At 37.6% G+C, this 16,856-nt stretch overlaps 1 protein-coding gene across 1 annotated transcript; it reads left to right on the forward strand.

Annotated features, from left to right (window-relative positions):
• Window positions 1–6,233: 6,233 nt before the first annotated feature.
• Window positions 6,234–9,253, forward strand: LOC118489234. Its single transcript, XM_035986938.1, has 2 exons — window positions 6,234–8,525; window positions 9,071–9,253. The coding sequence occupies exons 1-2, from the start codon at window positions 7,920–7,922 to the stop codon at window positions 9,071–9,073; spliced, it is 609 nt and encodes a 202-aa protein (XP_035842831.1). The 5' UTR covers window positions 6,234–7,919; the 3' UTR covers window positions 9,074–9,253.
• Window positions 9,254–16,856: the final 7,603 nt, after the last annotated feature.

Consider the following 16,856-nt stretch of genomic DNA (forward strand, 5'->3'; position numbering starts at 1 on the left):
CTAACTTTGAGGTATGGGGACGATGAGGTGAAGTTCGGAGTTGGGAAGAAAATAGAGGACGACGACCCAGTCAATTACATGAAGGTTATTGATTCAAGCTTGGATGCCGCTCTCCGACGGTGTAACTTGGGAAGCAAGGCACTCCACTCAAAAGATATATAACCGGGAATCGGGTCTAGCCAAGGACCCTTATAAACGTGGCGCACCACGGAGGCATTCCGCGGATCTATCCTTAGTTTAGTTTAGTTTAATCTTTTAGTTTTTGCAGAATAAAACACACTCACGGTGGTAATGGATGAAAAAGGGAACGAGAAAAATGGAACCATGCACAAAGAACAGAGCAACCCGACAAAAATCTCCATCACAGAAGGCTCAACACGGGCCGTGCCCAACCAACACGGCCCCGTGCTGAGCCCCTGCAGAAAATCACCCAGTTCAGGTAACTGGACACGGGCCGTGTTCAGCGGACACGCCCCCGTGTCCAGGCTTCTGTTTCAATTCTGTAATTTTTGTTACTGGCACTTGACCACGGGGCCGTGCCCGGTGAACACGGGGCCGTGTCCAGGATGCCAGTAACATAAATCTTTGCTTTTTAACCCACTTTTATACATTCTAATCAACCCAAAAACATTATTTTTGGACACATTGAGGACAATGTGTAATTTAAGTGTGGGGGGGGGATGCTAAAACCCTTGAAATTTTGCAAAATCCTAAACACAAGCCTTACACAAAACTCTATTGGAACCGCTAAACACCCCAAATTTTTTCAAAAACTTTTTCATTTTTTTATTTACTTGTCTTAGTTTAAGTTGGGAATAACAAGATCTAAAAAGGTTATATTTTTACAAGTTTACAACCGATAGCGTCGTGATAAAAAAGGAACCAACATAAGAAAATTATGAAACGGCACAACAAGTCTAGTTTAAAATTCGATTATATATGCTTGGTCACATTAAAAACCCATTCCCACAAAAGTGAGTTTTGAGCCTTTATTGAGCACAAAAATACACATATTTAGATTAAATGCTCATTTTTCGTTTCTTGTGTGAATAGCCTTTCGGTCCTTACAAATCTAGAACTTGCCACGACGATACATTCCCGGTCCTTACCAACTTAAACCCAAGTAAGTAAATGATGGAGGCATTAGGACTAACCATTTTTCTTTCAAAACCATTATTTTTCATTTTTTTTTACCTACCCAAAATCCCCCTAGATAGCCCCTTTGAGCCTAAACCTTTCATTTCATTACCCCAAAACCCTTTTTACCCACCAAAAACCTTTTTATTTATTTTTTTTTAGTAACAAGTTCGCTTTTTCGTAAACTCACCTTTTTATGTGACGATAAAAAAAAAATATGATGAAGTAAAAAACAAACAAAAGCTATAAAAGCTTGTTTGGAGAAATACTTCAAAATAAAAAGTCACTAAAAACAAGGTACTTCACGAAAACCGACGCTTGTTACGATTTTCGCCCTTTTTACTAACCACTAACCAACCACCCACCTTTAAACCCAAGCCTTCACCCAAAAAGTCCTCTTAATATTTACAAAGGTAAAAAGTTAAAAAGGAGGAGGATTGATTGCTTGGCAAGGCTATGGAAGACGTAAGTTCCGTGCCGCTCTCGAGTGATTCACTAAAAATATACACCTTCGGCCGAGTGTTGAGTGATCTCCCGTGAGGTATGTGAACTTGTATATAAATGGAATTTTAATAAGGCATGCTATGCCCAAATAAGTAATTCATCTTATGAAAAGTTCAAAATAAATCATAACGAATAGGATTGTAAATAAATAAAAATAAAACCGATAAAAACCTTGGATTCCCGACACTCTAGGACAAGCTAAAAAAACTTCTCTTCTACCTATTCCATTTGGGAGTGTAAGCCACATTTAAAGAGTTTTGCTTGAGGACAAGCAAAAGTTCAAGTGTGGGGGTATTTGATGTGTGTAAAATGCAACATATAAAACACATCAATTAAGGCATAAAACTAACCCTTTTTAAGTACTAATGTTGGAAAAATAGTGTTTTTGTCTTCCTTTTGTATTTTCAGGATGAAATGAGCTCAAAATCACAAAAGAAGCAAAAAGACTACTAATTCTACCATAAATACAAGAAAAGGAACAAAAGTGGACTGCCCGGACCCTCAACGGCATCTCCCAAGGCAAAAGAGAAGAAACAGAGTCTGAACACGCCCCGTGTCCAGCGAACACAGGGGCGTGCCCAGGAAGCAGCAGAAAAGACAAACCAGTAGAAGCTTGCATTGCCCACCACGGGGCCGTGTCCAGCGGGCACGGGGGCGTGGTGAAAGTACAGCAGGCGCATTAATTGTAATTCGCAATTACAATTAATGAGGAGAGAGAGTGTCAGGCGGGCACGGGGCCGTGTCCAGCCTTCTGTTCAGCCTATAAATAGAGGAGCTTGGCTTCATTCTCTCTCATCCCTTGGCACACCACCTCTCTCACACTTCATCCACCACCCACCACCACCATAACAGCATCATCCACCACCATCATCCATTGTCCATCGTAGAGTGTGTGAGTCGTCTCGGGATCCAAGATTGATCGTAAGAGTTCTTGACAATCAAGGCCATGTTTGCCTAAGTCTCTTACATCACTTGGTGAAGACAAGTGTTTAGTATAATACTTTTTATTTTTAATCTTTTGCACTTTTTATTTGGTTTTGTATTAATGACTTTAATAACTAGTTGCTTATGTTGAAGGTGATCTTTCCTTATCGTTTGTCCGTGGTGTCTTGGCATTATTTTACTGTCTATATAAAATAAAAGATTTTCACCATTCATATCTCCAGGGTCTATATGGAGGTATGTTGGCTACCTGGTCGGGGGTTAAGGGAACGGTTTGGTAAGGGTCTTGCCCTTGTTCAGCGTTTAGAGGTCCTGCTTGGGACCTGGGTCAAATTTAGTAGGATCTCCTTCAATGCCCATAGGTATTGGATGGCGGGGATCCAAACTCTTTGACCCCCTCATAAGTTAACTACTATTAATACTATAACCCGGCTATTTAGGACTGTATCCCTGCTGACTCAGACTACTTAGCCGAGGGTAACGTCACCGCCAAAAGCGGGGCCTACCATAATTTGCATTAATAACTTAATTCATTATCTTTCAATAATCCGACCCTTTAGGATTGTATCCTTGCTGACCCAAACTACTGGGTTGAGGGTAACGTCACCTTCAAAAGAGGGGCCTACTACAATAACTAAGATAATCTCTTAAACAAGTGCAAAAGTGCGAAAATAATCAAAGGTTATACTAATACACGTGTTGGATCCAAGTGATTCATCTTGTCTATCTGTTTTTATTTTATTTTTATTTTTCAGCATTTAGTTAGTTTTTATTTTTCTTAGTTTAAAACATTTTTCTAACCTTTTTGATTTGATTAGACGTTGAGGATAAACCGGTATTAAAAGCTCTTGTGTCCTTGGACGACCTCGGTATCTTACCAACACTATACTACGTCCACGATGGGTGCACTTGCCCATATGTGTGTTTAGTGTTAGTGAATATCGTGTTTTATAAATTTAAAACTTGGCTAAAAGTGTAAAAAGGGCTTAAATATACATCTAAAAATATATTACACTACACACGCATCAGTCCTCAAGCAAAACTCTTTAATATTGCTTACACACCCATATGGAATAGGTAGAAAAGAAGTTTTCGGGTCTTGTTTGTAGATTGTTGATATGTGGTTGAAACCGGTGATCCTTTATGCTTAAGTTGATGTTTTTACATAGCTTTTAATCTTGAATAGCCTACTTTTAATGGGATTTGTGTTTTACATGTCTAAAAGAGTTTAAGGAGCTAATCGAGAGCTAAACAGAGCACCGGGACGCGAATCGGGTCAACCGGGAATGTGAAATGAACAAAACTAGGTTAACCACGAAGATTGGATGTGTTTTGGGGGATGTTAATAGATTTAAAACGAAGATATTGGAAGATGGCATGATAGAGGGCTGAATTACGAGTACGTGGGCGAAAACGGTGAGTAAAACGGAGTTATAACGAAGAAGTTATGAAGAAAACAGTTTTCGCAGGAAACCAGCAAAACCAGGAGGCGTCGGTGACGCATGGGGGGGCGTCGGTGACGCCCTCCAGAACCCTCCGTCGGCAAAAATTGTTCGTGGGCAGTGGATTAGCGCATCGGACGAACTTGGAACATCCAGGGGCCGTCGGGGACGCCCCAAATGGCGTCGGCGACGCCCCATACTGCTATCGCGAAATTCTTGTTTTTCTTGTTGTTGGACGAGTTTTAAAGGGGTTTGACCTATTTTTCGGGGGTTACACTCTATTTTGAAGTTAGAAACCCTCTTGGAGCTAAGATACATCACCAATTCATCCTCTAATCCATCCATATTGACAATCATTCGATTCGATCATCATCATCACTTCCACAACCCTAATCATCATTCACCTTTCCATCCATTCATCACCATCAATCATTCCAAACCCTAATCATTATTTCCACCACTTCAAGGCTTCAAGATGATGATGTTCAAGCTCTCCTCATCCGGTGATCAAGTCCTTTCGATCATGCACGGCTAATTCCATGGAGGTTTCACCCCGGTGTAGACTTTTGTAAGATTTAGGGTTTATTATGTGTTGATGTTTGATTTGTGACAACTTGAATTGCATTTGAATCTTTAGACAATTGTCCTACGTTTGTATTGAATTTACGAATTTTCGAGTGAATGATTAAATTTGACTTTGTGAAACGAATACACATAGTTATGCCTTGTCTTTTGATAGGATTTGTTAGTCCAAGGTAACGAAGTGCATCGTGGTCTGTTGTCTATGACGTTGATAGCGATTGGCACCTAAGCTTTGTGATTATTGACCCGTTATTGAAATAATTCGAGTAAATCAAATTAAAACGCGTAGTAATCCCAGGTCTTGCATTTGTTGAAACCGGGTGTGAACCTTGTTATTCCATCTTGTTTTATTAATCAAGTTTCTTGCAATTGCTTATTTCTCTTAGTTAATTAATCCAACCCAATTGTTATTCTCATTTAAACATCTTTTCAACAAATAAAAATCATAAAAATAACTTAGCAAGCTTCATAATTCTGACAAACATTAAAAATCAACCAAGTCCATTCGCAAACCACATACTCTTCGTGGTTCGACCCATTACTACCACTAGCTATTTGTTAAGGGTAATTTGGGTATATAAATATTATCTTTGACCAGAGCGCGACATTCTGATCAATTGTCGGGAATCCAAGTTCTTTTTGTTTTTGTTTTTATTTTATTTACAATTCTATTCGACATGATTTATTTAGAACATTTTAAGGAAAATATATATTTTTGGGCATAACATATCTTTTATAATTTCATTTAGCTATATATACATTCACATACCTCACAAGTGATCACTCAACACTCGGCCGAAGATGTATAAGTGAAACGCTCGGTCCCGATATGGAACTACTCCTACCATATGCTTGACAAGTAACCAAACCTCCTCCTTTTTCAAGAGGACTTTGAAAGGGTAGGTTTTTGTTGGGTCTAAATCGTGTAGTCTAATGTTATCAACGAATCAAGTCAACAAAGTCAACGCCAACAAGTCAAAGTCAACGGGCAAGTAGACACGAGAAGATCGGAGAATGATATGGCGCGTGGAAGTTCGAGATATGACAGTTTTATTGCTTTGGATAATTAAATATATTTTGTTTAGACAAAATATATTTATTAGCTCATTTAATTAGTTTTCATGTTTATTACTAGTTTTGGCAAGTTACTAACCCTAGGGACTTAAATGTAAATAGCCTAAGTGTGTTTAGGCTATAAATAGAAAGTTATGATTAGGGTTTTAGGTAACACACACTTTACTAAAGATTTGGGGGCTATATTGTATTCATCATTTGCAAATCATTTCAAGGGTTTTATAGATATATTTTGAGTGTGTTCATCTTTGATTCCTATACAAAATCAGATTTTTGGCTCGATTTGATCCTACAATTTGGTATCAGAGCTTGGTACTCGAATTTGGGATTCAACAATCTTCAAATTCATCATAAAAATCTGATTTTTGTTTGAAAAGTTTTGAAGTTTTTAGGGTTTTTGATTTTATTCAATTTTTTTTCAAAAATCCTGATTTCAGCTGGTTTAATTTGTTTTTTTGTTGATTGGGATTGTTACTTATGAGATTAAACAGTTTTAGAAAGTTTTAGAGTGAATTTTCATATCATTTACAGGGATTTCGGTTCATATCAGATTGCTTTTGACGAGTTTTTGAGGTTTTAATCAAGATCTGGGCGTTTTTATTTATGAATACAGCGATTTTATATATGAATACAGCGTTTTTATCATTCCGGCGAATTTAACTTTTCCGGCGAACTTTTCCGGCGGAATTAATTTCCGGCGATTTTAAATCTTGAACGCGAGTTCAAGTCTTCCGGCGTAGTTGGTAAATTCGCCGGTAAGTCATATTTTCTGGAGTCGTTATTCCGGTAGTTTCAATCCGGCCGGCGAATTTAGTTGTGTTTAAGAAAGGGTAGAAACAGAAGCAGGTTTTGTTTTTCAGGTCAATTACCTTAAGAATCACAAACAGATCATTCAAGCTACAATTTTTTTTAAACAAAATCCTGAACACCATTACAAGAAACCATAAAACAGATGAACAACAAAACCCCAAAGATCCTGTGTTCAAATGCCATACCTGAAGGGTAACAGAATAAAAAATCTCAACAGTTCAAATACAAATTTTATTAAGCCATATCCGACTCTAGTCTATAAACGACTGATAACAGCTTCAATCTCAGCCGGGGTGTACAAGTGAAAAGTAGGAGCCACCGCCATACCCACGGTCACTCCAGCACCGTCTCAATCCGGTGGCCACGAGCCATCACAAGCCGGTTTTCTCCACACCTTCACCAAATCATCTAACCCACCACCCTAACACCACTTTCCGTGTTGTTCGAACCACAACCACCTCCGACCAACTCCGCCGTCGTTCACCTACGCAGAACGCTTCAAAACTGCTTATCGGAAACTAGACATCAACAAACCCAACAACCATAATCAACCATCCGTCACCGTCTCCTCACCACCGTCTTCGTTCACCGGAGTCAGAACCAGTGCGTTCACCGCCGCCACCGTTACCTCCGCCGCCACCGTTACCACCGCCGTCCCCTCTCTCCGGTACTTCACCGTACACCACCTTCCGACCAACTCCGTCTTACACCTGATTCAACCCACCCACCTCCATCATTCCGAACCATCACCGTCGCAAAACCACCCCCACCACCGCACAGCTTGCAACCCGTTTGTGTGTTGGTTGTGTTGATATTAGATTATGAGTATAAAAAGGGTAGAGTAGCAGGTTTGTTGTTTGTGATGAAATAGAGTGAGAAGAAGGAAGATAGTATGTTGCGGCTGTGGTTTTGAATATTTAGGGTTTCTTTTGGACCTAAAAGGAAATTCAAATCCATTACATAATTTGTTTGAGATCCATTTTTTAAATTAAAAAAAAAAAATTGGGCACACTTTGGTTTCACGGGAAAGTAAGTCTAAAGATACAGTTGAAAAGAAATAATTTGTTTTCTTTTATTTTTTTTTATCTTTATTCAAAAATCAAAATTTGTGATTCAAAAGTTTTTTTTTGAACGGTAATATTAAAATGAAACAAAATATGTCACTTTTGAATATCTAGGATCTTAAATATTTTTTTTTGGCCATCAAGATATACATATTATTTTTACTTTGGGCCGGGTATCCATAGTCTATTTTTGGGCCTTTTAAAATTAACTTGTGTTCGCAGAATTTCACCGGGCCAGGCGTTTCAAGTTCCTTTGGACCAAGTACTACTAACATTTGGAGTTGATACGGGTTTAATTTTTGAAGTAACTTGAACCGGGTTTTAAGTTGAGACAAATATTTTTCGAGCTTTATAAAAAAAAAAAATGGATGAAACTCAGAAGGAGTACGATAACTTTAGAAGTGTTCGTGGTGAAAGTTTGTCTAATCATATTACAAGGTTCATGAATTTGCTGACAAAGATGAAGAAAGTTGGAATTCCCGTTACCAACCGTGCTAAAATCAAAAGGTTGCTAGATTCACTACCAAAAGAATGGAGTACCCGGTGCATGAAGATTAAAGATGACTTTATAAGGTATCCTACAACGCTGACAGATGTCGTGGACGCTTTGAAATCTCTTGAAATGGAGGTGAATCAGATTGGTGTCACTCCAAAAGCAAGCCCAACAACACCTACCAACACGAGTTTCCCTTCCCCAATCAGTGTAGGAAGTTCATCATTTGTTTCAGCCAGGATTCTAAATAATCTTCCAGCAAGTTCTGCAAAAACATCTTTAAGTGAAAAAGAAATGGTGGAAATTGCAAAGTCAACAACTGATAATGGGAAGAAAGTTACTGAGGAGGATGATAAGGTGAAGCAGATTGAGAAGGTGGATGCAGGATTCAGTGAAGCAGGTGGAAAGAACGAAGAGAAGACGCCTTTTGAAGCCCAACCTGCAGAATCTAGCAAGGAGAAGGAAGAAAAGGACTTGGTAAACAGCATTCCACATAGCTTTAAAGTAAAGTTATGCACATCTGCATGCGTTGATGTCGTGGCACATTATAAGTCTCTAAATCTAGAATTTGAGAGACAAAAGGACAAAGCTTTAAAATTTAACAAAGAGCTTAAACAGAACGAGGCCTCATATCAGAGAAAGTTGAATTCAACTTTAGCTGAAATGCAAACTCTAAAAGAATTTGTGTTTAGAAAAGATTTTATCATTAACGATCTCACAGATAGATTAGAAAAAGCTTTGAACGAAAAGAATAAATTACAAATTATAATAGACAAGTGGAATGTCAGTCAAAAGGCATTTACTGACATAAAAAACTGCCAACGACCGACGTATGTAAAAGATGGGATCGGGTATAACGATAGGCAAGGAAATGAAAGAAAACTCTTCTTTCCACCACATAGCAAAAACTATGTGCCTATGCCAACTCCTCATCCTGACAACGATTTAATTGATAAAAATGATTTGATTGCTCAAAATATTAATTGTGAAAATGATAAAATTTCTAACGTTTCTGAAAGCAGTGAAGAGGTGATTGAGCGTGAGGAGGATGTGTGCGATGAGGATTGTGGTGGCACGAAAATAGGAATAGGGTATTCAGGCGACAGTTATACTACTGTTAACTGGTTCGCCTGGAACTGTGAGAAATCAAACAAAACTTTAAAATGTGCTGACTTAAAATCTGCTTTTTGTGATGAACAAGTTGTGTGTGAACCTCCTGTGTTTGTTCCACAATTGAAACAAAACAGATTCGGAAAATTCCTCACTGAGGAAATTCCAGAATTTGTTCCATCCCATACAGGTACCTCAGAGTCAGAGAAAGAGCCAAATGAAGAAAGCAGCAGTGAAGACTCAAGTACCACAACTTCAGAAGGTGGCGAAGGAAGCTCAAGTGAGGATCATGATTCAGATTCTCAGTCATATCAAGAATGGGAAAGCTCAAATGACTCAGAAACTTCGGTAACGGATGCTGATAAAAAGGTTGAAAACCTTGAACCATCGGGTGTTCAAGAACCAACGACCCCAAATGACTCTGCTGGTCTTGAAAACCGAGATCCATTGGAAAAAGACTTCCATATTGATGATTGCATGAGTTCAGATGATGAATCAAAGACAAATGGAAGTGTTGGGGAGTCAAAGATCAAAAGATCATCTGAAGTTGTTGAACATCACATTTGTCAACATGCTGAGTCAAGCTCAAAGCAATCCCCGCCTCTAGCTGCATCACAGGGAACTGCAAAGTCTCAAAAGTCATTCAAGGCTTGTTTTAGGTGTGGAAAAGAAGGTCATGTGCTCAAACAATGCCCAGAACGACACGATCCAGACGGTAAAGACAACCAATATTACTTCTCTGGATCAAAAGGTAAAAATCACACATCTTTGAAAGATCAGATGAAAAACTTTTCATCCAGGTCTCCACATGTGAAGCCGGTTTCACATGATTCAAAGATAAAAAGGACCAACACATCAAAACCTCAATCTTTCCCTCCGGGCCTTAAACATAAGATTGTTTCAAACTTTAAATCTTTTACAAACAAAATTTTTAAACCAACACAAGTTTGGCGAGTCAAACAAGTGGTTGTAAAAGAAATCAATGAGGGAAAAGACTTGGCATATCGGGAGGTTTATTATTTTGATGAAAGGGGACAACCCAAGACTACGATGGCTTGGGTTCCACTCTCTAACTGAATTGCTTATGAGTGTAGGAACATCCAAGGAGGACTGTTAGTAACACCGGTTATTATCAGTGGTTGTTCTAGATACAAGTTGGGGAAAATCACAGGTTTGGTTATGGTATCTAACCTGGTTGCACACTTAACTGCACTGTAACGCACTCATTTTCTTGTTGACATATGCTTTTGTGTGCCTGATGTGGAAGACTTTATTTTGTAGATACATGTTTTATAATTTTTAATTTTTCAGTAATTGATTGTACATAAATAAAATTTTAGGGGGAGTATTAAAATTCTTCCTAGACCATGAGATGTGATTATTGCAAAATAATCATGATCTTATATGAGAAATGATAGGAACTAACTTGATTATGTCTTCGCATGAATAGGATCTGATGGAGGATACGGCTCCAAGTTAACGATATGTCGGTAGGTTCAGCATTTCAGACAAGTAAACTGCATCTTGGTGATAAAGATAAAGTCTACACAAAAATTCTGGATTTCCACAGCATTATGCATTCTTGTGGGTAACTCGTTGCGGCATATGGCTTAATGGTCTTGAATCTTGCGTTGACAGATTGCCAAAGTCCGAGATTTCGGGTCTTTATATTGGTGTTTCATTCGGGGATATCATAGTCGTTCTTCTGCTGCATCCAGATACATGCTGACCTAGACGCTATGATATCTTTTCTTAATAAGTGCCTTAAAAAAAAAAAAAAAAAAAAAAAAAAGAGGCCAAACCCTTCTCATAATAAGTGCCAAATTTGGCCAAAACCTTAGATAGATTAGTTTGGTCACTCTGCTGTACGGAAGTACTGACCTGTTCACCAAACTATCTGTCTTAGCCCTCGGTAGTTCTTGGGATCTCTGTTGTACGAAAGTACAGACCTGATCTCCGTTCTATCGTTGAAGAGAATGAAACCAATATACTCACCTGTTATGAGGAACCTTTGTGCATACCTTGATCGCGGGGGTATGTCCTGACGTGGGACTCACGGGCGTAATGTTTTCTATTCTAAATAGCCTGTGTGGGGGCCATCGAATTTCTGTCAATATTTACCAAAACATGATAACAAGTTCACCGGATGTATGTCGAAAGAATGGTGCATGGATTTAAGCGGACAAACATACCAGCAATCGTTCTTGAGTCGTAGTTATCCTAAAGAAATTTGAAGTGTGACTAGGCTTTTCAAGTTGGTATGATCTTGTATTTGATCAGCTCTATATCTCAAAGGTTAAAAAAAAAAGTTAAAAAAAAAAATATCTAAAATCCAAAAATATTTTGATTTGTGTACAGCTGTTTTTCTAAGTCTTCCATATCACATCAATCGTGTCTCAAACCGCTTGAGATACACTTTCCATTACACACTACAGATGAATACGGTTTTGTCTGTACTTTGAGTCAGTCTAAAAGAAAATGTGGAGTTGTGTTTATGTCTGTGAACAGGTTACTTCGACTATTTGCTGCAATGATGGCCGATCATCAATTGAGCAAGATACCAAACCAAAGCATCTGTTTCCCTAAAGATTACAGAAGATACCGAGCTAGGAATCCTCCTCCTACGTCTTCTGATTCACTCAAGCTAAAGAGAGTTGGAAAAAGTTTGTTCCGGCTTGTTAAAGATGAAGCATGCAAAAAGGGGGAGCTTATCCAGATAAAGTATTCAAAGTGCAAAGTGTCGAAAGAAAATCTTCAGTAAAGAAAATTTGGAAAGCATCAGTCTAGGGGGAGATTGTTAGGTCTAAAATTGAGACTGAAGCATGCCAAACTGAAGATCACAACACGCATGAAGTTGACGGTTTTAAAGATGATGCAAGAGTTTGATAACATTAGCCTAAGGGGGAGATTGTTGGGTCTAAATCGTGTAGTCTAATGTTATCAACGAATCAAGTCAACAAAGTCAACGCCAACAAGTCAAAGTCAACGGGCAAGTAGACACGAGAAGATCGGAGAATGATATGGCGCGTGGAAGTTCGAGATATGACAGTTTTATTGCTTTGGATAATTAAATATATTTTGTTTAGACAAAATATATTTATTAGCTCATTTAATTAGTTTTCATGTTTATTACTAGTTTTGGCAAGTTACTAACCCTAGGGACTTAAATGTAAATAGCCTAAGTGTGTTTAGGCTATAAATAGAAAGTTATGATTAGGGTTTTAGGTAACACACACTTTACTAAAGATTTGGGGGCTATATTGTATTCATCATTTGCAAATCATTTCAAGGGTTTTATAGATATATTTTGAGTGTGTTCATCTTTGATTCCTATACAAAATCAGATTTTTGGCTCGATTTGATCCTACAGTTTTTGGTTAAGGATATGGTAGTTTCTTTTGAAAAGTGACTAAAGGCATAAAATGCCGGTTTTCTTTTGAAAATTTATTTGTGACTTATGTAACAACTAAATGCTTATAAGCAATAACTTTGCTTATTTATTTCAAGCAACTAAAGATTTTTGTTGATAGAATAAAATCACATACTTTTGCGTATTTTCAAACGAACCGAATTTTACTAAAATAAAGAGGTGTAAAAATAAAAGATGGTTTTTGGGTGATGATGTTTTGTGGGTTTTGAAATAAAAGGTTCAGGCTCACAGGGGTTGACTAAGGGAAGTTTTTGTGGGGAGATAAAATGGAAAATAAGGTTGAAAAAGAAAAAAAGGTTTATGGTCCTAATGTCTCAATCATATACTTACTTGGATTAGTCGGTAAAGACCGGGAATGCATTGTCTTGTCAAGTTCTAGATTCGTAAGAACCATCCGGGCTATTCACACAAGAAATGAAAAATGAGCATTTAGTAAGGATATGATATCGAATGCCCGTTAAAGGCTCAAAACTTACAATTTTGTGGGAAAAGGGGTAAAATTGTGAAAATATATAAACAATCAAATTTTAAAAATTTGTCATGCCTTTTTATGAATTTTTCTTATATGGTTATTTTTATGACGGCGTTATCGGTTGTAAATTTGTAAAAACTTGAACTTTTAGAACTTGGTTTTCTATCTTAAACTATAAACAAGTCAAAACAAACTAAAAAAAGTTTTGGAAAAGATTTGGGGTGTTCTAGCGGTTCCAAGCAGAGTTTTGTGTAAGGCTTGTTTTAGGATAAACAAATTCAGGTCTCCCAACACATAAATTACACATTGTCCTCAATGTGTCCAAAATTGGTTAGATTTGATTAAATGTGTAAATATGGGATAAAAACAACAACAATTTTTCAAAAATCAGACACTGGACACCGGGGCATGTGTGGGAGACACGGCCGCGTGTCAAAAGTGCTAGTAACGAAATTTTCTAGAAGACAAACATGGGGGGCGTGCATATGGGACACGACCACGTGTGAAGGTTCTATAATCAAAATTATTTTCAGCAGACTTGAGGCGAGTGGGCGTACTTACCTCACCCGACCCCGTGTTGCACTTACTGTTTGAAGATTTTGCGTCGGGAGTAGTCTGTTTTTGTGCATGGGGTGTTGTTTCAATATCCTTTGGCCATTTCATCATTGTTGCACACTTTGTTTTCATCACATCAAATTTCATTTCATTCATCCATTATTACAACTAAAAAGATAAAAAAATACAAGAGAAAATTAAGTCCTAAGATAGATAGATAATTGGTGGATACCCTACGAGAAGATTTTTATCCCAAATAGCTGTCCCCTAGATAAATCTATGAAAGATTAGCCAAAAAACTGAAACTAGGAAAATGAGGGCTTTGAGCTATCTTCCGGGAATGCTCCTTCAAAGGTCCTTGAGCATTTCCTCAATCTCCATTGGTAGGAAGATAAATGGTTCATCATCGACCTCTTCTTGTGGGAGAGGAGCGAGATTTATCGGAGCCTCAAAGTGAGCGTTGATTGGAGGTTCCGGGGGTATCTCGTCCCACCCGGTGGGATTAATCACCTCGTGGGCGATGTTCCAATCGTTTTGAGGTAAGATGGAAGACCCGTCTCAATTTAACATGGTTATAACATTAAATATGCATTTTATACGAAAATGCGCCTTTACAAAAACTTTGTCAACTTAACATTCTTGCATGTTTAAAGTATCCAGATGTAGTATCAAGTGTTTTACATAGTTCACTTAAAACGAAAACAAAGTAAACTTAACGCGGAAGCTTCATTCGACATGTGTTCGGTTTACTTCATTACTTGATTGTCATCCGGATGCTTGCTACAATCACCTAATATCAAAAACCAACTTAAAAATTAGTTTTGATAACTTATAAACAAGTATAATCAAGTTTTAGCATCAAATAAACAAAATAAAAATAAAATTTCCGGATTTATGCCTCTCGCGCCATGCGAGAGACTCCCCTTGATCCTTCGCGGGCCGTAACGCCTGTCGCGTGTCGCGCCAGAGCCAACGTATCCCCTCGCGTGCCGCGGGGGAGACTAGTTTCCAACAGGTCCATTTCTGGACCTGCATTTTCTGTCCAACTCTATTTTTAACAACTTTCAAACTTATAATTGCCATAACTTTTGATCTAGATGTCCGTTTTGCGTAATTTTTTTCCTACGCGTCCGTAATTAAAATACTGTTTCGTTTACCATCTTTGTTCGCATTGAAATCTGGTTTATAAGCAAAAGGATTATAAATCCCTTTTTTACACTTATTCGACCCATTTAGTTTTAAGTTACATTACATGATTGTTATCAAGAATCGTTTCTAAACATTTTTACCCATCCCGGGCTTATCAAGCATTAGCGGTTCGCTCCCATAACTTGGTTCGCGTGCGCATTTACATTCACCGATTTATTCGTATTTTTCTAAACCCTTAACACACATTTAATTTCTTAATTATTTTGACCCGTTTAGGGGACTTTTACGCATTTAAACATCAAACTCACTCTTTTCTTTTCACACTTCGCATTCCCATATTAAATAACTACTTATATTCCACCGCAACTATTTTTGTGGTGGATTTAACATGATGAACCAATTATCCCAAATTTTACCATTCGGTTAGTCATTTTACGCAAATGACCCATTTTTAGGCATTTGACCCACGAGCGTTTATGCCTATAACTTTTATACGTATCTAAGGATTCCATAATCAATATACAAGTTCCTAAACAACCCATGAGGGTCGTTTGCCCAATTTACCCTTCAAGGGCGCTTTGGTCAACTTAGTCCTTCATTTTACGATGAAGGACTTTCACTACTTATTTGACCAAAATTGCACGTTTAACTATAATCATATTTATACGCACCTAGCTCGGGTCCACATATTGACCCGTTTTAATACCTTGCCTCCATAATATGCTAATGCATATCATCGCTAAATCATAAACCATTTTATTCTGTGAGCATAAGACTTGACAACCACTTATTAGTCAATGCTCGTCAAATGGTATTCACAATACCATTTGACCCGTTTGGTCTAAACGACCAAACATTTTATGCTTAAAATGAATGGTGTTTATTCACCATCTCATTAAGTAACTCTCTTTGGATTTCTCACCATTTAGTTATGTCGCCTTAACCCGTTTCTTACGCGTTTAACCCAACATAGTTTATGCCGCTTGGCGTCATTTAAAGCTTCGACTTTTATTAATTTATAAGTGACTAAATCACCGTTTTATCCTTTTTAATTCGTTTAGGCTACTTATAAAGTAGCCATTCGAAAACTCGTTTTACATATGTAATTTCACCTACCATTTCGCCCTTTTTACCACTATACATGGTTTTTCAACTTTTGATATGTTACGTCTGTACCATTTCACGTCGGAAACCATATCTTGAGTATTATCTTTATCGTATATGTAACTTTTATAATAAGCACGTATTCTACAAAAAGGTGTAAGTTTCACTTACCTTCCATCCGGTTTATGCTCTTTTCTACGTACTCGATCCGTTTAACCCGCTTCTTTCCAAAGCCTCCACCTAGCTTGTCAAGCGTCGTACTATCATCATAATCCATAAGACGGTTAGATTAGTCATTATCACTTACGACTATTCCATCTTACGAATTCTATGTCGAAACTACTATTCAACTTCGTCATTGGTTAGTTTGACTTTCAAAGGTCAACTACCTTTAGTCATATGATATGTGAAATTAATTTAAATCAACATCATGATTAGAACCTGTATCATTCCCTATCACACGTAATTATTCAAATTATCCTATTACGTGTTTCTTTCATAGTTTCAACATATCAACATTCGTTTAGGCATTTTAACGAACACCTTGCGGGCAAGATTTATATGCTACTTTTATATAGTTCATTACTAACTTTTAACCAAGTTTATATTATCAAATCAAGCCCTTGGTCTAGTATTCATGAACAATTTCACTATCTTGCATCATAACATCGTTTTCTTACAATTTTAACATACAATATCTTGTGTTCATCACAATGATATGAAAACCCACTTAGCACATATATGGGTAATCAAGAATTTCCTAATTTTCAACATTAATACATCAAGTTTTTCAACTAGGGTTTGTTCCTAAACAATCATACTTCACTAATTCGGCTATAGCCTCTACGATTCTTACATAAATCGCATCTTGTAATGTTAATCAAAATTTCACAACTTCATGAATGTCAAAGATTCGACATACCTTACGATCCCCTTGACTTGATGATCATTTATTCACGTTCGTGCTTCGATTTGGGTCTTAAATTGA

The sequence above is a fragment of the Helianthus annuus genome, chromosome 17 (genome assembly GCF_002127325.2).
Source record: "Helianthus annuus cultivar XRQ/B chromosome 17, HanXRQr2.0-SUNRISE, whole genome shotgun sequence".
NCBI lineage: Eukaryota > Viridiplantae > Streptophyta > Magnoliopsida > Asterales > Asteraceae > Helianthus > Helianthus annuus.

What these genes read in the sequence shown, in the direction of transcription:
- LOC118489234 (XM_035986938.1), top strand. Translation starts at nt 7,920, where the DNA reads ATGGATGAAACTCAGAAGGAGTACGATAACTTTAGAAGTGTTCGTGGT.